Consider the following 21,927-nt stretch of genomic DNA (forward strand, 5'->3'; position numbering starts at 1 on the left):
GGTCTTCTGTGTGTTAAATAGTTACAAAATTATAATAACGCGAATACTTAACGATTTATTTGGTGTATGCTGATGAAGTTACGTATTTTTGATTGTTGAGCCCTTAATCATCAGCTTTTCAGATTTACTACTAAAGCATGATGTGTTAATATGAGTTCAGAGCACTTACCGCGCACAGCGGGACCGAGGAGTGGGTTACTGTTCGTTGTGGCACAAATTGATCTTTAGGTGCGTTGCGGTTCTTGAAAGATCCTGCACCGATGCACTAAATGTCATAATCAGCCTTTTACTGTGCTTATGCATAAATGTTTTGTACGTATGATCGACGGTTCTTAATGGAAATGAATTAAGTGTAGTGTGTTCATAATAGATGGATGGATGAAAATGATATTGTATTTTGTGATGTGGTGGTGATTATAATAATTTTTTTATTGTTGTTGTTTCAAAGTTGTTGAGGAAGTGCATACTCCAAATGGGTAAGCCAGTGGTGGAGGGTTCACTCGGAAACCCACCATTTGAGAAACCAAACATAGAACAGGTGAGAGTGTGTGTGTGTGTGTGTGTGTGTGTGAGAGAGAGAGATGTGTTTACCTTCATTATTCGTTCTGTTTGAGAAATTTGTAACCAGAATGTATGTATGTATATGTGTGTGTGTTTCTGTGTGTGGGTCTCTCTCTGTCTTTCTTTCTCTGTCTCTCTCTCTTTGTCTGTCTCTCGCTCTGTGTCTCTCTTGCTCTCTTTGTTTCTTTGTCTGTCTCTCTCTTTGTTTCTTTCTGTCTCGCTCTCTCTCTGTCTGTCTCTGTGTCTCTCGCTCTCTCTCTTTGTCTATTTCTGTCTCTCTCTCGGTCTCTCTCTGTCTGTCTCTGTGTCTCTCGCTCTCTCTCTTTGTCTCTTTCTGTCTCTCTCTCTTTGGCTGTCTCTTTTTCTGTCTCGCTGTTTCTCTCTTTCTGTCTGTCTCTCTTTGTCTTTCTTTCTGTCTGTGTGTGTGTCTCTCTCTCTCTCTGTCTGTGTGTGTGTGTGTCTCTCTCTCTCTCTCTCTCTCTCTCTCTCTCTCTCTCTCTCTCTCTCTCTCAGGGGGTGTTAAACTTCGTGCAGTATAAGTTCAGTCACTTGGCTCCTAAGGAGAGGCAGACGATGTACGAGCTGAGTAAGATGTTCCTGTTGTGTCTGAACTACTGGAAGCTGGAGACGCCGTCTCAGTTCCGCCAGCGTGCCCAGAAAGAAGATGCATCTGCCTACAAAGTCGACTATACCAGGTCTGTGTGTGTGTTGGTTCTTATTTCTCTTTTACCCAATAATACATTCTTATGAGTGCTTTTATTTAAAAATTGCTGAAAGCAAGGTGAATAAATAATATTGACTGGCTTTTTTTTTTTGTGGTAGATCAGAGATATTCCATTCAGCTAGCATGATCCTGAACGAGTCGAAGATGTATCATCATACTAGCTGAATGGAATATATCTGACAGACCATGAAAAACAGCCAGCTGATGATGATGATATTATTATTATTAGACATACGCATTTCTTTCAGGTGTTGAACGCATCTTTCTCTTTCAAAAAATCTCTCAATCTGTCATATTTAACGAAGCAAACCTGGCAGCCATGCTTGTTTATACATTGTCCCAGTCGCTCACTCGCGTGGAAGTTTTACGTCTCCGACATGTGACATCATGTTGTCTTGACAACCATGCAATATCGTAAACCATATTCAACGCTCATTCTCCATTGGGTAGAGTGACGTAATACAGGTCGGATAAGCGATATGCTAACAATATCGCATGCTATCAGAGCAAATGAATGAAACCTGCTAGAAGGGAATAGAACAGGTTTTTATTCCACCGAAAAAGTGTCCTGTATGGATAATAATCAACAATATTCACTGAGCTTGAGGCAGGTAATTGTTTTAGCACAAATATCCAGGTAATTATTTTTAAAAAAATCGTATTTCAGTCTTCAAAAGTGGCATGCAAATGTAATGTGCACAGACTTGTGACTTATCTCTGACGAGTCACATAAAATACTTTGTTTTGAAATAGATAAAAATAAATAAATTGCAATCCCACTTTACCTTTGAATAGTTTTAGACCAAACCTCGTAGCATCTTTTGTGCTTTTAGGAACAGCATTTTCTTTCATAATTTGTCATTCTCCCTCACTTACCGTGACGAAGCGATTGGCCGCCATTTTGCCGAGTCGCTCGAGGTGATTCTGGAGAAACGGTCTGAATCTCTCGACCAATCAGCATGCGCGATTTCCTATAATCACCTGCTTATTTGTACTAAATTGGTTTATCACACTTAGTGACTGCACATTTATTACCGTACATTTAGCTGATGCTTTTCTCCTAAGCAACTTTACCATGATGCAGAATCCCGTGGAGATTTTTCCATTTTCGCCAAAAGTTTAAGCACCCCAATCTAAAGTGTTTGTGTCTTGGTTCAGGTGGTTGTGCTACTGTCACGTGCCGCAGAGTAACGACAGTCTTCCTCGCTATGAGACGTGTCAGGTGTTCGGCCGCAGCCTGCTCAAGTCCATCTTCACGGTGACCCGCAGGCAGCTGCTGGAGAAGTTCAGAGTCGAGAAAGACAAACTGCCCCCGGAGAAACGCACGCTTATTCTCACACACTTTCCCAAGTATGACATACACACACTGGACAGATCTGTCAACCTGGACTTCCAGAAAACTTGAATGTTGAATGCATCATTCCAACAATTATGGCTTGCGTGATACATTTGTACTGTGTTTGTGTGTGCGCACACATGCTAGGTTTCTTTCCATGCTGGAAGAAGAGATCTATGGAGAGAACTCTCCAATATGGGATGCTGAATTCACCATGCCAGCGAATGAGGGAGCCCAACTGGGGCCTCAGACAGGTTTGTGTTATACATTTGTAGACATTTTGCGTGTATAGTTGTATTTGAGCTATCAGATTTCTTTACAAATTGAATTTGAAGTTTAATCCTCTAAAACAGCGGTTCCCAAACTTTTTTGGCCACGCACCCCTTTCTATACTCCAACCAGGTTGACGCACCCCCAGTTCCCCAGTTTCAAAAAACACACGCTTTCTTATAAAGGCAGCATCTTTAATCGTGCTAAAATGATAAACATCGTTTGCCACACCTGCAGGAAACCACAAAAGTGAAAAAAAGAAAAAAAACCACCAAAGCTTTCTTACAAAGGCAGCACGTCATGCTCGAATGAGAACATCGAATCACGTTAACACATTATGCGCTCTCGTATTTGAATTAGATAGAATTTGATTGAAATGTAACAGTTTTAAAACGTTGCAACACGGTAAAAGCGCAAATTCATTACAAAGGGAGATCACATCGAGGCATGTAGTCTACCAGCCAGATATGGGGAAAATATATGATTTTCATCCGTGTTTACAACACTAGCAACACAACCCTGTCATTACAAGGTTATGAAAATGAATTGAGAATGAATTTAATTTGCAAAAAAGTTCACATATGAGTGATTCCACGCTTATGGGTACTGAAATGGGGACACGAACTTATTCACCTAAAACCATTTCTTTTTTTACCATCAGGTCACAAAACATGTAATCTTTAATGAATGATATGTTAAAAGAGAACTTTAATTTTCTGAGATGTAATAAAAACATATTTATATGCCAAAGTCAAGCCTATGAGTTCCAAAATGATGTCTGTTACATTACTTCTGTTAAGGCCTCTGCATGCTCGTGCGACAAGGCTTTCGCAGATAGCTTTTCGCAGACAGTTGTAATTTATCGTTGAGCGGGGATTAATAGGCGTGCGCGATGTTATTCACCGGCACAACGCAAGGGGCGCGAAGTCGCTAGGAGTAGTTGGTGGGTGTGGTTAGTGGAGTGTTTATCCTCCGGTTACTTATAATGATTAGAACTGGAGTCGTATAGATGTACGTACTTCCTCACTTCCTCAATCAACCGCTCTTCGTGCTGCTCCATCTTCGCTCGTGTTTTTAAAAATGCCGGTCGTGAAAACAAAACAAACCGGGAAAGTAGGGAAGCGGAAGTGCGTGTACAGCGGATGTAGAGTGGACCAATCAGAGCCCTCTTGTCTGCGGCGCAGTCTGCGAGGCTTCTGCGGTGGTCACAATTTTTGGAAGGTGCGCGCAGAGCGTCTGCGAAGGTGGGGGGGCTACGCAGACACTGTCTGCGACACCGTCTGCGAGGACTGGGTTGTCAGCATAAATTGGCCTTTACGGTTGTCCATCTCGCGTCTGTTACAAATTAATTACAATCTAGCTATATACCATGTTCATCTTATTGAAAGAATGTGTATGTTTATTCTACTACACATGCTTATTAATTATATTTGCTAAAACATCACCTTCCTATGTTTCAAAAAGTAATTCTACATTGTTAAAATTGAGAATCTATATGTCCACAACACTTCTGTTACGTTCTGACTTTGGCATATAAATATGTTTTTATTACATCTCAGAAAATTAAAGTTATCTTTTAACATATCATTCATTAAAGATTACATGTTTTGTGACCTGATGGTAGTAAAAGAAATGGCTTTAGGTGAATTTTTAAAAATAAGTTCATGTCCCCATTTCAGTACCCATAAGCGTGGAATCACTCATATAATAACAGTAAAAATAGCAATGATAATTATGAACATATGCATTTTAAAGAGATACAACAATTAAGGAGCATATCCGCTGCAATCCCGTCTCCCTCTCTTCTCTCCTCCTCACCAGTTGCCCCCGATTCCTCCCTATCTGTTGGGGTTTCTCCTCCTTCATCCCTGATTTGTGGTGGCGCGTTTAGTTTTGCCGATTTCAACCAGTTGAGCATCGCGAATGAATGAATGAATGAATGAATGAAGCCACAAACTACTGCAGAACCGTTACGGCGTAGAAGAAGAGTTAAAAATTGCCATTACGTTTTTTTTTTATCTTGCGCACCCCCTAGTGGCACCACACTTTAGGAAACCCTGCTCTAAAAGGTTTCGTCGTCTAGTGTGTTTCAATATTTATGGCTTTTTTTTTCTCACACAGAAAAGCAATGCTTACTTTGTGTCATAAATTATCATTTTTTATTCACCCATAATATTTGTTCAATGCTGATGTTATGGTACCTGTTTATCTTCAGCTTATCTCGTTTGCTTGTGATTGGTAACTTATGACGAATGAGTGTTGCCGTGCGCTAAATAATAAAGTAAGTACCCTATGTGTACATGTGGCTGCTGCTTATAAATAAAATAGTTTTTTGATCCCATGTCCATACAGTAAATATAGCATGTATGGGCAGTTCCACGGGTAACTGACGCAACATTCAGAGGGTTTAAAATTAAATTGTGTGGCTATTATAGAAAGAGCAAACTCAAACACATGTATGATGACTTAAGGCCCAAAGGCCATCTTGGACAACACAGGCACAGAGTTTTTCCCGGATATGAATAATTTATTTAGTGGCGTGCAGATAACATTGGTAAAGCCCAGCGCATACCTTCCTGATTTCATCGGGGCTTTGTGTGTCGGGCGATCGGTTACGAGTATATGGGCCCAATTTGATCGGTTCAAAATTCCCCGCACACATTTGCGAGACATCATACACGTTCAGCCCGAATAGATGGTCACGTGTTCAAGATATCACGTGATAGTACAAAATACATACATAGAGAAGTATTACATTTTTAATATTAGAATCAAAAAGAGGGCGGCACGGTGGTGTAGTGGTTAGCGCTGTCGCCTCACAGCAAGAAGGTCCGGGTTCGAGCCCCGTGGCCGGCGAGGGCCTTTCTGTGCGGAGTTTGCATGTTCTCCCCGTGTCCGCGTGGGTTTCCTCCGGGTGCTCCGGTTTCCCCCACAGTCCAAAGACATGCAGGTTAGGTTAACTGGTGACTCTAAATTGACCGTAGGTGTGAATGTGAGTGTGAATGGTTGTCTGTGTCTATGTGTCAGCCCTGTGATGACCTGGCGACTTGTCCAGGGTGTACCCCGCCTTTCGCCCGTAGTCAGCTGGGATAGGCTCCAGCTTGCCTGCAACCCTGTAGAACAGGATAAAGCGGCTAGAGATAATGAGAGATGAGATGAGAATCAAAAAGAGACAATAATCCCAACTAGACAAATCAATATATATATATGTTATTTACCAGCTGGGAGGTCCGTATGGTGAAATACCGTGACCGAGGTCTTGAAAGTACTGAGCGAGGTCCTCTGGGCCGAGGTGAGTATTCAAGGCCGAGGTCACAGTATTTCATCATACAGACCGACCTTAAGCTGGTAAATAATATATTTATTTTTTTCTCGACAGAAAACAGAAAACGAGAGCGCCCGAAAGGGAAAACCGAGCCGAGCCGCCATTTTGAATCCTCATTCACGGCTGTAATGCAAATGGCTTCCTCCTCGGTATACAAGTGCACTTCCATGGCAGGAAAAAAAAACTACATTTTGCCGCCTATGTAGTCCCCTATTTATACAAAGAGTAATTCAGGATTCAGCCATGTTTTTGCTCGGCGTTAGCAAGTTACAGGTTTTTAACTTTCTTCTGAAATGTTTTCTTTTATTTCTTCTTCCTCAGGGCAGTAAAACTCGCTTTCGCTGTGAACACTGTCGTTATCGCTATCCATGCTGTAAAATTAATGCTATTCTCCTGAGAAATGCTGGCAAAAATTTACAAGATTTTTGATAAAAATCTTATAAATAAATCTTATAAAAAAGCTAAATGTTGACAAAAATTGCTACTGTGTTTGTTGTTGTGAACGAGCGAGTCGCCAGAGGTCCATAACCGGGGTCCGTACCGTAGGATATGGACCCGTTCGCCAGCTAATCAGAGCGCAGAATTTGGACCGCGAAAAAAATAATAAGAATTAATTCTAATTTGTTCAGTCGTTCTTAAAATTCAACTTGTTCCGGGATTCCGGACAAGCGATTTCTGTACCACTGACAATTAGGGCTGGGCGATATGGAGGAAAAAAAATATCTCGATATATTTTTGCTATATCTCGATATACGATATATATCTCGATATCTATGCAGGAAAAACAACCCCCAAAAAACAGACACGCCAAATTCAGCAAGGTGTTTTTTTTTTTTTTTTTATTGAAGTGCAAACAGGTAGGCAGCCAAGTGCCTAGAGGTAGACAGGTACTAGTAACAAAGTGCTTGTGCACCATTTTTAACATGAATTATCAAACCAAGGAAGTAGTATATTGCCTTATTTTAATTACAAACATAAAACCTGAGGGTAGGCAGTTCTTATAAAGTGCGTCTTAAACATTTAAGATAACAACAACAAAAAAAAAAAACTCATTTCATAAATAATAATTTGACTTATAGAAATAATACATATTGCCTTCCTTTTCCTTAAAAACAAAACTCAAACTCATCTCACTGCATTAACTCTCAGCCTGGCACACTCCCTCGTACAAAAGTTTGTGGCGTACCTGTAAATGGTTGAACAGGTTCGTGGTGCTCGATGCTTTGGTTGCCACCAATTTCTTGCATTCCCGGCAGTAGACCTCTTTCTGTTGTTCGTCCGACGGTTTAAAACCAAAATATCTCCATATAATGGAGCCATTTGTCCTTTTTTTTTTTGGTACGAGTTCTGCCGCCTCCGGGCTTTCTGTGGGCGCCGCCATGTTGAATGAGTTAACACGCCGCCTACACGCGAGGGGAGGGGGTACAAACACAAGAAGGAGGCGGGGCGGGCAGCACCATAGCACAGTGAAGGAAATGAAGCACAGTGGCGAAATCATATTAATTTAGAGCATTATCTCGATATATACGATATGCCAAAATCTTTTTCGTGTTCATAAAACATATCGATATATCGCAAATCTCGATATATCGCCCACCCCTACTGACAATGCTGTAATACTTTACCAGGCATTTTCAAAGCTGACACGATTACAGCCATAGCCTCGTTCCTCTTTCTTTTCCCGTTTGCTGTAATCAGGTGAACTAACGTCATAAAGACAGGTGGACGCTTCCTGGTCTGCAGTGATCAATCCTGGCACTCCGGTTGGCTGTTTAAAATTATCGTAACCGATGAGCTCGTAGTAACAACGCACACACTGCCGATTGTGTTACGTACGAGGCGATCACGTCCGAAAATATCTAGACCAGTTTGATCTGAACCAATGAAATCGGCTACAAGGTGCCCCCGCACACATTTACGATTCGCAGGCGATTTAATCGGCCCGACAAAATCGTAAGCGAATCGGGAAGGTGTGCGGTGGGCTTTACTGATGCAACTTGGAGAATTCGACAACTGCGGACACACAAGTGCGAACGGCAGTTTCTGTGAAACATTTTTGCAATTTTATTCACGTTTTTTCCAACGTTGCGTTTAACCTGCCATAGTATACCATGAAAGAAATAAACTATGAAAAATGTTTAGAACTGACAGTTGAGATCATGGAATGTACAATAACTGACGCAACACTTTCCAAATTTACAGATGATTTGATGTACAGTACAGAGAGAGAGGAAATGTGGTAATTTTCTCTTTCTTAGTCATATCAGCGAACAAAGCGACTTGTTAGCTCTAAAAGGCCCCAAAGCTGTGATAATGACTCGATGGAATCAATTTTTTCATGGAAATGTAAAGAATAAGGTCCATTTGATATAAAACACAGTTTAACTTGCCTGATGAGGACTTTTGACAGCAGTTTGAGTGCTTCTTTGTGTCTGTTAGTTTTGGGTTTAAAGTATATGCTTGGACCTGCCAATTTCAAAATGGCCGCTCGTCATGCGACATGAGTTCAGCACTAAAATATTGACTGCAGTGAATGAACCAATCATTACGAATAATAACCCAATCAAATTTAACACCATATACACTTGTGTTCAAAATAATAGCAGTCCAACACGACTAACCAGATCAATCACTGTTTTTGGTGGAAATTATATGACTACATGGCAAATAATTTACCAGTAGGTGTAGTAGAGTCATAGAAAACCAACAGACCCAACATTCATGATATGCATGCTCCTGAGTCTGTGTAATCGAATAATTAAGTGAAAGGGACGTGTTCAAAATAATAGCAGTGTGGAGTTTAATTAGTGAGATCATTCATTCTGTGAAAAAACAGATGTCAGTCAGGTGGCCCTAATTTAAGGATGAAGCCAGCACATGTTGTACATCCATTTCTCTCTGAAAACCTGAGAAACATGGGTCGTTCCAGACATTGTTCAGAAGAACAGCGTGCTTTGATTAAAACGTTGATTGGAGAGGTAAAACGTATACTGTAAAGAAGTGCAGAAAATGATGGGCCGCTCGGCTAAAATGATCTCCAGTGCTTTAAAATGGACAGCAAAGCCAGAGAGATGTGGAAGAAAACAGAAGACTACCATTCGAATGGATCGAAGAATAGCCAGAATGGCAAAGACTCAGCCAATGATCAGCTCCAGGGTGATCAAAGACGGTCTGAAGTTACCTGTGAGTATTGTGACAATTAGAAGACGCCTGTGTGAAGCTAATCTATCGGCAAGAAGCTCCCGCAAAGTTCCACTGTTAAAAAAAAGACGTGCTGAAGAGGATACAATTTGCCAAAGAACACATCGACTGGCCTAAAGAGAAATGGAAAAACATTTTGTGGACTGATGAAAGTAAAATTGTTCTTTTTGGGTCCAAGAGCCGCAGACAGTTTTTCAGACGACCCCCAAACACTGAATTCAAGCCACAGTACACTCTGAAGACAGTGAAGCATGGTGGTGCAAGCATCATGATATGGGGATGTTTCTCTTACTATGGTGTTGGGCCCATTTATCGCATACCAGGGATCATGGATCAGTTTGCATATATCAAAATACTTGAGGAGGTCATGTTGCCTTATGCTGAAGAGGAAACGCCCTTGAAATGGGTGTTTCAACAAGACAACGACCCCAAACACACCAGTAAGCGAGCAGCATCAGGGTTCAAGACCAACAAAATGAAAGTTATGGAGTGGCCAGCCCAATCCCCGGACCTTAATCCGATAGAAAACTTGTGGTGTGACATCAAAAATGCTGTTTCTGAGGCAAAACCAAGAAATGCAGAGGAATTGTGGAATGTTGTCAAATCATCCTGGGCTGGAATACCTGTTCACAGGTGCCAGAAGTTCTCAGAAACCGTGGTTATACAACTAAATATTAGTTTAGTGATTCACAGGAATACTAAATCCTTAAGATTTTTTCAGTTTATACAGTAAATATTTGGAGTTTGTAATGAAAAATGCAGACACTGCTATTTTTTTGAACAGCCCAATGTTCATTTTTCTTCATTTTCTGTAAAGTAATTAAAATATTGATACATTTTTCTTCATGTTTTGATGTAGAATATAATGTGCAGTGTTCCCAGTGCATGGAAATAAAAACTATTATAAGGATTTTGAGCTTTACTCACATTTTTAAACACACTGCTATTATTTTGAACACAACTGTATACAAAAATAATTTTCACCCCATGGGTTGACCATTTCGTGGAATTGCCCGTATTTCGTTCACAGTACAGTGCTGCGAACTAGATCTGTTTTCCAAATAGAAAGAAAGCACTTGTTCATGAATTGTCTGAGAAGTATTATTTAGTCCGAATGAGCACGTTTCGTTTCACAAGTGTTGTGTAAAGACTAAAATAAAAAAATTAAAGCGAATAGCAAAGTTTGGCCAATTATACTTTTAACTTTTACTCCTAGTTTTCACGAAGGAGCTGATTTATTCCCACATGGGACTTTTGTAATCGCAAACCGAGCGGGTCGCTCGAAAGATTCCAACGTCGTCTTCGCTGCCTTCTCGAGTTTTTGTTGACTGGCTGGAATTCTTGGTGTGAATATCTGCCAAAAAGCTAAAAAAAAAAAAAACCTTACAAAAGCTTTCATTTGACCTTTCAGAAAGACCAAACAAAAGCTGTGATAATCAAAAGGTAAATTTTCTTAAAATAAACACCACTTAGTTGATATCGAATCGGTAGCCTTGGCGAACCATGAGGTGAATTTCGTTTATCTTTTTATCTGCCGATTATCTTCCGATACTATGAAGTTATAACGAGGTTTCTATATTTCGTTTCTGGTTCTGATTGGTTCCAAAGTTTATTAAGAGGTAGAACGGGTAATCGAGCTTGATCAGGATAAGTGCTGATTGGTTACGAAGTTTCGCTATTGTTACACTCATTCTTACAACACGATGACCGGGTGACTTCACCACTCGTTCTTGCGTACCTTTTGATAACGCGAGATCAACTGTTCGTATTGCGAGATCACGATTCACCGTTCTGGTGATTGTAATGCTTATGCGTATGCGCAGTGCGCTATTGTTACACTCGTTCTTAGATTCTTACAACATGATGACATGGTGGCTCCGCCTCTATGAGGCCGTAGCCGCAAACATTAACTCATTAAAAATTCAGCCAAAGGAAAGAGTGACTTTAATAACTGTCTGGTCGAAATTGTTAAATTACAGAGATGTAAAATCACTTACTGAATCATTGACATCGCTACCATAACTGTGTCTTTCCTCCAGTTTTAGTGCGTTTGTAGTGAGTGAGTGTTTTGTTTTGTTCTCTTCAGTGTTGAGTCCAGTGGCGGTTACTGGTTCTCCTCTGCGTAAAGGTGCTGGTGGGCCTGCGCTGGACACAGCCTCCTCCGAACCCGTCACAGGTACAGAGAAACGCAAGAAATAATCTAATACTCTCCAGTGCACACTATTATCTTTCCTAATTAGCTCGTCTGGCCATAAGGCGGACGAGCTGTTGCCGTGGCATGGCGTCCGTCCGTCATCCACAATTCAGTTAAATCGTATCTCTTCCGTCAGTTCTGTATGGGTTTCCGTTCCGGTTGTTTAGTTTGAAAGGGCTCATCACGGCGCACAAAGCTTGGTCATTTTGTTAAATGTTCTTGCTAACGAGTTACTAATTAGGCCAAATTAACAAATTTTCCAGGCCTCTCACTAGGGCTACATCCACACGACAACGGCAACGAGATTTTATTTTAAAAAAAAAATCGCGTCCACATGGGCAACGGATCAGTAAAATATCAGGTACATATGGCAACGCAACGCTTGCTGAAAACGATGCAATACACATGCCACACCTCTAGGGGCGCGGTAAGACGGTCCCATCGGAGACACCAGAACAATAGAAGTAGACGCATGCGCATAATCCCCTTCTTCTACCCGGCGTGAAGCACTCTCAGGAACAAACACACAACAACAAGAAGAAGATGGCTGCGACTTCGCGAGGAAATCGTGCCTTCTGTGTGTACAAATTAGTTTTATTAGTGTGCATAGTTTTATAGAACTTAATTTTCTTATTGTGTGTGAACATTTTGAAAAGCATTTTTATATAATTTAGCTAACTTTTTATATTGTGTGTGAACATTTTGAAAAGCAGTCTTATCCAATAAAAAAAAGAAATTCAAGAAATGGTTCAGTTACTTGTTTATTTAAAAGAAAAGCTGTATACAAAAGTGAATGCAATGCAGTAGGGCTGTAACAATATGCGTATCGAAATCGCGATATGCAGAGCCACGATCCGTATCGCGATACAAGAAGGCAGAATCGCGGTACACCCTTTCAAACTTCTCCTCAGCCCAAAAACAGAGGCGCTTCCAAACTTCAATTTATGAATACTTTTTATTTAAATTACATTTTAAACTTACTTAAATTACTTTTATTTTTTTGTATCTATTAGTAAGTCGTTTTTTCGCCGACCTGCGACAATCTTCTGCGAGTCACGCAACGTCCACACTCGCCACTGGCAGAGCATTCGTTTCTTTTAAGCGGTCGCCATTCTGGTTGCGACGCGGGGAGCGAATCTGTAAACAAGCAGCTCATTGGCTGGCTAGGTGTGCCACAAGCCAATCACAATCACTTGACCGGAAAGGCATGCAGTGTTGCCAGATTGGGCAGGTTTAGGTGCTTTTTGGCTGGTTTTGAACATATTTTGGGGTGGAAAACGTTAGCAATATCTGGCAACACTGAAGGCATGTCTGCTTGGGCGGAAGCCTTCTGCGGCAGTTACATTTTGACACGCGAGCAATGTTTCACCATAAAAATTCCGTAATTTCCATCTGTTTTCCGCGATCACAGAAAATCATTGGCCCTATGAGAGTGAGACAGTGAGAGAGCCACCCCCCCCAAAAAAAAAAAATCTTAACGGATTTACACGATTTGGAAAAATGACTTTTTCAGAACCGAAAAAAACAGAGCTTCCGGCTCAACAGTATTATTTTGAGAAATAAAACAATCTTTGGATATACATTTGTTCATTTTTGCATACATGTTACTCATTCTCTGCAGTGGTCTGAATTATTTGTTATTAAATAGTTAATGTAAGTAAGTAAATGTTAATAAGTCAAATTTACTACTTTAAAAAAACATTTTTAAAAAAATCGTGGGCGTATCGAATCGTGGGTCAAAAATCGCGATACGAATCGAATCGTGAGTTGGGTGTATCGTTACAGCCCTACAATGCAGTGGTTCATACAAAACAGCGAGAGTGCTGCTTGTTCTAGTCATGTGGTTGTGACGTCATCGTAAACAAATCCGTTCTACTCATCCAGACGACTTCGCAACGGCGCCGTTGCCAGATTTTTCCACTCTGGAACCCGTTCTCAAAAAATATCGTTGTGGGGCACCCAAAACGCCGGTGCCGTGTGGATGCCAGGCCGAAACGATAAACAATTTTATCAGATTCACCTGAATCCGTTGCCGTGTGGACAGGGCCTAGAATTGTATCTCCCCTCTGATTTCTCATGCCCCTTTTCCACCAAAGCAGTTCCAGGGCTGGTTCGGGGCCAGTGCTTAGTTTGGAACCGGGTTTTCTGTTTCCACTGACAAAGAACTGGCTCTGGGGCCAGAAAAACCGGTTCCAGGCTAGCACCAACTCTCTGCTGGGCCAGAGGAAAGAACCGCTTACGTCGGGGGGGGCGGAGTTGTTAAGACCAACAACAATAACAAGACCGCGAAAGATCGCCATTTTTAAGTGACGAGAAGCAGCAGCTGTACAAACGCGAAGTCATCCATTATTATTGTTGTTGTTGCTGCTGCTGCTTCTTCCGTGTTGTTTTTGCTTCGATATTCGTGCCAAAGTTTATGCAAACGTAGCGACGTAACGACGTGGCTTCCCTTAGCACCGTGAGCTATGGAAAAGCAAACTGGTTCTCAGCTGGCTCGCAAGTTGAACGAGTTGTGAACCAGCACCAGCCCCGAACCAGCCCTGGAACTGATTTGGTGGAAAAGGGGTATCAGCGATGTTTTGGGTCGATCTTTCCTCGCGGAACAAAACTTGGTCGTTTGTTTTGTTGATTTTTCCTGTTGTAAGCAATTTGTTTGCATCTTTGTTTATTTTCAGTTAAATTGTATCTCCTTCCTCAGTTCTCAGTGGATATCGGTTCTGATTGTTTTGTTTGAAAGAACTAGTCCTTCTGCACAACACCTGGTCATTGTATTCTCAGTTTTTTTTCTAACGAACTGCTAATTAGGTCACCTTAACAAATTTTGGGACTTCTCATTAGGATTAGATTAGATAAAACTTTATTGATCCCTTTGGGAGGGTTCCTTCAAGGAAATTAAGATTCCAGCAGCATCATTACAGGTAAACAGAGAAAAGAAATAGAGAAAACTTCTAGATAAAATAAATTAAGTATTTACATATGCAAATTTAAAAAGAATAAGATATAGGGAAGAGAGGAAGGGGGGAGAGAGAGGAGGGGGGGGGACAAGCGAGAGATTGCACATTGTCCGGTATTGCTTATTGTTAGGCTCGGCTACTGCTCCTTCCCGTCCTCTGTCCTCCTGTTACCCCTCCTCCCCCCCAGTAATCTCCTCTCGCAGCTCTCGTGTGATTTCAGTTCCGATCGGTGTTTTGGATCGATCTTTCCTCGCGGAACAAAACTTGGTTGGTTGTTTGTTGATTTTCCTGTTGTAGACAATTTGTTTACGTCTTTGTTTTTCAGTTAACTCGTATCTCCATCCTCAGTTCTCAGTGGATATCGGTTCTGATTGTTTTATTTGAAAGAACGAGACCTTCTGCGCAAAACTTAATCGTTGTCAGTTTTTTTGCTAATAAAAGGTCAACGAATTTTACGTTGAAGGTTTTCATCTATACAGCGATCAGTTCCATAAAAAGGTTTTAAAACTTTTTACTGCACGAAATTCTTGGACCTACCGAAGCTTCCAACTCCTTCAGGAGCCTTCATCAGGGATGGGAAGTGACGTCATTCATTCGAGCATGCAGTGTGCGTTAAAGGAACAGTCCAGCGTACTTCCATAATGAAATATGCTCTTATCTGAATTGAGACGAGCTGCTCCGTACCTCTCCGAGCTTTGCGCGACCTCCCAGTCAGTCAGACGCGCTGTCACTCCTGTTAGCAATGTAGCTAGGCTCAGTATGGCCAATGGTATTTTTTGGGGCTGTAGTTAGATGTGACCAAACTCTTCCGTGTTTTTCCTGTTTACATGTTTACATATGACCAGTGATATGAAACAAGTTCAGTTACACAAATTGAAACGTGGCGATTTTCTATGCTATGGAAAGTCCGCACTATAATGACAGGCGTACTGCGCTGCCGAAGCATGCAGAAGGTGTTAGTACGCCTGTCATTATAGTGCGGACTTTCCATAGCATAGAAAATCGCTACGTTTCAATTTGTGTAACTGAACTTGTTTCATGTCACTGGTCATATAAACCTATGTAAACAGGAAAAACGCGGAAGAGTTTGGTCGCATCTAACTACAGCCCCCAAAAATACCATTGGCCATACTGAGCCTAGCTACATTGCTAACAGGAGTGACAGCGCGTCTGACTGACTGGGAGGTCGCGCAAAGCTCGGAGAGGTACGGAGCAGCTCGTCTCAATTCAGATAAGAGCATAGTTCATTATGGAAGTACGGTGGACTGTTCCTTTAAAATTTTAACGAATTTTCTTTGGACTAGAAACGTATCTCCTTTCTCATTTATCGTGTGAATTCAGTTCTGATCGATGTTTTGGGTCGGTTTTCACTTGGGGAACAAAATTTAGTCCTTTGTTGATTTTCCTGCTGGAAATGATTCGTCGTGGAGGTTGGTCCTCTCTCACATCGTCGCATTTCAGTTCTGTTTTGATGTTTTGGTCGTCATGGTTGTTTTGATGGCAGGCCAGATGAGCGGCTACGGCCTTGACGTTCTGGTGGTTGTGATTCAGGGCGCAAACCAATAAGCGTGAAGCCAAATTGAGCAAGAAGCTCCTTTGTTTCTCTTTCTCGTCCAGGAGAGAAGAGGAAGTTACCAGAAGCCCTGACGCTGGAGGATGCTAAGCGGATCAGGGTGATGGGCGACATCCCTATGGAACTAGTCAACGAGGTCATGATGACTATTACCGACCCTGCTGCCATGCTGGGTCCAGAGGTCAGTACAGGTCTCTGTCTGGTCATCACACACCACTCTGAGCTCTTTATCTGACAGCAGAGGTCCATTGTATTGTAGTGGTGTGACCTTTCAAATTCTCAAAGGCATCTTCAGTTGATTTGTAACAGGTCTGGGGACATTTGTAAACCGGAGTACAGATGGAACACCATTGCGTCATATTGTTAAGTGAGGAATTGGAGCTGGATAGAGCACGTCGGCCGTATCTGCCTCTACCACTGCTCCCACACCGGTATAAAATTACACTGAGGTTGATTATAAGACGACTGATGACTTTCTTTCTTTCTTTCTGTTCTCCCCTCCCAGACGAGTCTCCTGTCTGCGAATGCAGCGCGGGATGAGACGGCACGTCTGGAGGAGAGGCGAGGCATCATAGAGTTCCACGTGATCGGAAACTCGCTCTCTCAGAAGTCCAACAAGAAGATCCTGATGTGGCTGGTGGGCTTGCAGAACGTCTTCTCCCATCAGCTGCCCCGCATGCCCAAAGAGTACATCACACGTCTCGTCTTTGACCCGTGAGTCTTTTAGATAAACGTTGTCTCAGTCTCAACTTCAGCTTAGTTGTTTTGTGTTTTTTGTTGCCTGTGACCTGATATACGCTGCACTGTATCTTGGCCAAATTATGTAAAGATGCACGTGAAAAATGAATATGATATCCTCCTACTTTGGTGTCGAGATCAAACACAAACAAGATGGGAAACTTTTCAATACTAGACGCCTGAAGAACGAGTCTGTACCCGCCACAACCCTAGGCGTATTCCTATATGCTGATGATTCCTTATGTGCTACCGATAAAGTTGAAGCTGTCCAAGCCACCACTGAACACTGCGTGCTCTAGTTGGGGCTTGACGATCAGCAAGGAAAAAACAGAAGTCCTCCACCAGAACTGTGATGACCCCCCTCGTATCATGTTGGATGATTACCAACTTAAGCGGATTCACAAGTTCGCATACCTTCGTGCTGTAATGTCTGACGGTGCCTCACTGGACCATGAAATCAGTCGGAGGATATCTTGTGCTGCAGCAGCCTACAAGGCAAGGCAAGTTTATTTATATAGCACATTTCATACACAGTGGCAGTTCAGTGTGCTTTACAGAAGTAAAAGCAGAACAGTAAACAATAGAAAATAAACTTACGTAAAATAATTGGGGAAGAAAAATAATAAGAATTAAACAATAGTAGAAATAAAATAATAAAATGAAATAAAGTTCAAAAAAGGAATCAGCCTCGAGATTAATTATTATTATTATGGGTTTAACTCATAAAGCGCGCTCTTCCCGTGGCTCTTCCACGAGGATCACCAAAAATCGTCCCGCAGACAAAATCTGCGAGGATCACCAAAAATCGTCCCGCAGACAAAATCTACGAGGATCACATAAAGCGCGCTCTTCCCGTTGCTCTTCCACGAGGATCACCAAAAATCGTCCCGCAGACAAAATCTGCGAGGATCACCAAAAATCGTCCCGCAGACAAAATCTACGAGGATCACATAAAGCGCGCTCTTCCCGTTGCTCTTCCACGAGGATCACCAAAAATCGTCCCGCAGACACAATCTACGAGGATCACCAAATAAAATCGTCCCGCAGAGAAAATCTACGAGGATCACATAAAGCGCGCTCTTCCCGTGGCTCTTCCACGAGGATCACCAAAAATCGTCCCGCAGACAAAATCTGCGAGGATCACCAAATAAAATCGTCCCGCAGACAAAATCTACGAGGATCACCAAAAATCGTCCCGCAGACAAAATCTACGAGGATCACATAAAGCGCGCTCTTCCCGTGGCTCTTCCACGAGGATCACCAAAAATCGTCCCGCAGACAAAATCTGCGAGGATCACCAAATAAAATCGTCCCGCAGACAAAATCTACGAGGATCACCAAAAATCGTCCCTCAGACAAAATCTACGAGGATCACATAAAGCGCGCTCTTCCCGTGGCTCTTCCACGAGGATCACCAAAAATCGTCCCGCAGACACAATCTACGAGGATCACCAAATAAAATCGTCCCGCAGACAAAATCTGCGAGGATCACCAAATAAAATCGTCCCGCAGACAAAATCTACGAGGATCACCAAAAATCGTCCCTCAGACAAAATCTATGAGGATCACCAAAAATCGTCCCTCAGACAAAATCTATGAGGATCACATAAAGCGCGCTCTTCCCGTGGCGCTTCCACAAGGATCACCAAAAATCGTCCCGCAGACAAAATCTGCGAGGATCACCAAATAAAATCGTCCCGCAGACAAAATCTACGAGGATCACCAAAAATCGTCCCTCAGACAAAATCTACGAGGATCACATAAAGCGCGCTCTTCCCGTGGCTCTTCCACGAGGATCACCAAAAATCGTCCCGCAGACACAATCTACGAGGATCACCAAATAAAATTGTCCCGCAGACAAAATCTACGAGGATCACCAAATAAAATCGTCCCGCAGACAAAATCTACGAGGATCACAGTAACAAAGAATTAAAGTAAAAGTAAAATCATTAAAATCCAAGATTAAAAAGAAATTAAAATAAAGAAAGTAAAATCATTAAAATCAAAATTAAAAGAAATTATGTTAAAGGAAATTAATTACTTGGGTAAAAATTAATCAAGTGAAAGCATCTGAAAACAGCTTTGTCTTGAGCCTGGATTTAAAACTAACAACAGTAGGAGCATTTTTGAGATCATCTGGAAGTTGGTTCCAAAGCTTAGCAGCATAGCAACTAAAGGCTGCTTCACCACACTTCGTTTTGACAGCTGGTATTACTAGCAAGTTTTTCTCTTGTGATCTTAGAGACCTAGTTGGTGCATATAATTGAAACATATCCAGTAGGTAGCTGGGTCCCATCCCATTTAATGTTTTAAATGTCCCGTGATTCAAGGACTCTCCATAACAACAAAGCTTGCAGTATACAAAGCTGTTGTCCTCCCTATTCTCTTGTATGGCAGCGAAACCTGGGCCACTCTCGCTAATCACACCCACAGACTAGAAGTGTTTCACCAACAGTCCCTGTGTCGCATCATGAACATCAACCGGTGGCAACATATCACTATAGATGAAAGTCTTCCGGATTTATCCGGATATTTGACAAAACTCTTGAAAATCTCTGGTTTTCCGAATGGAGAAATTTATTTTTCGGATTTTTCGCATTCCTAGATGCGGCGTAGTACTTCGCATCATCCTCGCGTGGGCGTGGTCTTTGAATAGCCCAAACATAGTTCATTGATTAAAGACAGGTGTTCTTTGTTAACGGCACGTGTGCCGGAGCTCATTAGGCGCGCACGCCCAAGGCGCGCCTTCAGGCGCACGAGCTAAGGCGCGCAGGATTGACACCGTTCTGCGCAAGCGCAACACGATCGCACTAGAAAGCATGTTCAAGCTGCCAGTGTAGCTGCAGTCTTTTTAGTTGCGAATTACAAGTATTTCCTCTTGTGTTAATAATTCGCCATGTCAAAACAAGCGAAACTTTCCTCCTCCTTTCGACGTGAAGAGAGGTAAGCAATTTATTATATATTTTTTTCCATCAAAGTTGCATTTTGTGGCTTCGAAGCTAAGTTTTAGTGGCGTTTCTAGAACACAACATCAAGAAAACGTGGAAGAGACAGCAATAATGGAAGTGGACTTCAGTGGCGACTATGATATTGAATTAATTCAGCAAAGTGTAAATTCAATATCATAGTCGCCACTGAAGTCCACTCGATCCTTGTTTACCGTCAATGGATCGGTCACTCGTCAAACAGTCCGCCAGAATCCGAGTAGGGAATGGCTGAGCGGAGCTGTCAGTCAAACACAAGTTAGCCAATGGGAATGCATTCCTGGACAGCACTAGCCTGGGCCCGCCCATCCTAAGCGTGACGCAACACGAGGGCCTGTTGCGAGCTTAGTCTGGCCAGGCAAGCTATCTACAGCTCTTCCAAGCTCCCGAAAAATCGGGAACCAATCAACTTTGAGCATCTCCAACAGCCCTGGGTAGAGGCGTGTTCAAGGCACTGACGTAGTAGAACTGCGACCGGAAGCCATAGATTGTTTACAGCATCTATGCCGGAAGCGCTTCATTCACAAATGCTGTATTGAAAGCATTCAACGGGAAGTTCTCATTGAAAACGGAGCAAAGAGCAGCCCTGGAGGTATTTATTGAAAGGAAGGACGTTTTCGCCTTGCTCCCGACCGGCTTCGGTAAGAGTTTAATAATAGGATGTCTATGGTTTAATCTACCAGTTAGCCCCGTCGCGTCACATACGTCAGAGGAAAGAGTGATGTGATTGGTTTAAGCTTCGTCACAGCCTTTTCTGGCTTCGACCAGTAGCAAACTGAGGCATTTCAGGGAGGCGGGTCAACCACGGGCTTTGGGAAACGGTTGGGCTTAATATCTTGGCCAGACCAAATGCTCGCAGAGCTTTGAAGTCGCGTTAGCCAGACTAGGACAGCCCACCCACACGTGAAGTTTGTGCCAAAACTGCAAGCAAAAAGTCAGGGAGCGCAAACGGGAAAGCTGGAATCGCAACCAAAATAAATTACGTCAAACAAAACTGAGAAAGACGTGGAACAAAAATAAAAGGTTTCTGAAGAGTAATAGACTGATATTTTGCACGATTACACGAATAATTTGTTTGCCAGTCTAAAAAAATTTACTTTTTTTCTTTTTTTATATTTTGATTTGTCGTTTTTGTTTGATATTTCAAAAGTATTGTATGAACATTTTGGCACAAAATTGATTCCGTATCCTCCTTTTTAATTGTACCCTCCTATTCTCGGCCTCGTACCCTTTTATTCCCCTAAACTTTGAGACCACTGCTCGGTGAAGAAAAGCTCGCTAGTGCTGCTGAAAACAAGTGGTCCCGAAGGAAAGGCTACGTTCACACTGCAGGCTGAAGCGACTCAAATCCGATCTTTTCGCCCATATGTGACCTGTATCCGATCTTTTATTGACAATATGAACGACACAGATCCGATTTTTTCAAATCCGACCCAGGCCGTTTGGATATGTGGTGCTAATTCCGATTCCTATCCGCGCTTTTCATATGCGACTTCAGTCTGAACCGCCAGGTCGCATTCATCCGACTTACACGTCATCAACAAGCCACAAACGTCACTATTCTGCGCTGAAGTAGGCAGCGGGTCTCTCAAAAAAAGTTACAACAACATGGCGCATAATCACGGGTGCAGATAGAGGGTGGGACGAGTCATATTTAAATTCACCTCGCTCGGTCCCCCCTACTTATAGGGAGGAAAAAACGTCTATGCTGTCTTTCTTTGCATAAGGCAAACCTCACGGAAAAATCAAAAGACTAATTACCATTCGGTTTATTGAGGTGCACGGCAGTGTATACATAGTTGCAACAACTCACATAAAACAAAACAAAGACTGATATTCGGTTGGTTGAGCTGCGCAGACTGCACAGGTTGCGAGCTCGAGCTTGGTTGCTATGGTTACTAACAACAAGTTTGACAGGCATATCGGGGTTGGGGTTGGTTTGCTGGCAGCTTTGTCCCCCCCCAGTTTTTTGTCCCCCCCAGTTCAAAAAACATATCTGCGCCCCTGCGCATGACATCAATGCGAGGGACGCTTCGGGCTGTGAAGGTTCTGAATCTTCTCAATGGA

General features: G+C 42.3%; 1 protein-coding gene across 2 annotated transcripts in view; it reads left to right on the forward strand.

The window, feature by feature from the left end:
* The window catches only part of kat2a (K(lysine) acetyltransferase 2A), a 71,317-nt gene that overhangs the window by 30,071 nt on the left and 19,319 nt on the right, over window positions 1–21,927 (forward strand). Inside the window, exons 4-10 of one of the 2 annotated variants that reach the window (XM_060901984.1) lie at window positions 449–538; window positions 1,075–1,256; window positions 2,444–2,635; window positions 2,769–2,875; window positions 11,504–11,593; window positions 16,183–16,319; window positions 16,644–16,852. In XM_060901984.1, coding sequence (XP_060757967.1) covers window positions 449–538; window positions 1,075–1,256; window positions 2,444–2,635; window positions 2,769–2,875; window positions 11,504–11,593; window positions 16,183–16,319; window positions 16,644–16,852 — 1,007 coding nt within the window. The remainder of the gene's footprint in view (window positions 1–448; window positions 539–1,074; window positions 1,257–2,443; window positions 2,636–2,768; window positions 2,876–11,503; window positions 11,594–16,182; window positions 16,320–16,643; window positions 16,853–21,927) is intronic. The other variant, XM_060901985.1, reaches the window with a different exon arrangement.

Source organism: Neoarius graeffei, chromosome 20 (genome assembly GCF_027579695.1).
Source record: "Neoarius graeffei isolate fNeoGra1 chromosome 20, fNeoGra1.pri, whole genome shotgun sequence".
Classification (NCBI taxonomy): domain Eukaryota; kingdom Metazoa; phylum Chordata; class Actinopteri; order Siluriformes; family Ariidae; genus Neoarius; species Neoarius graeffei.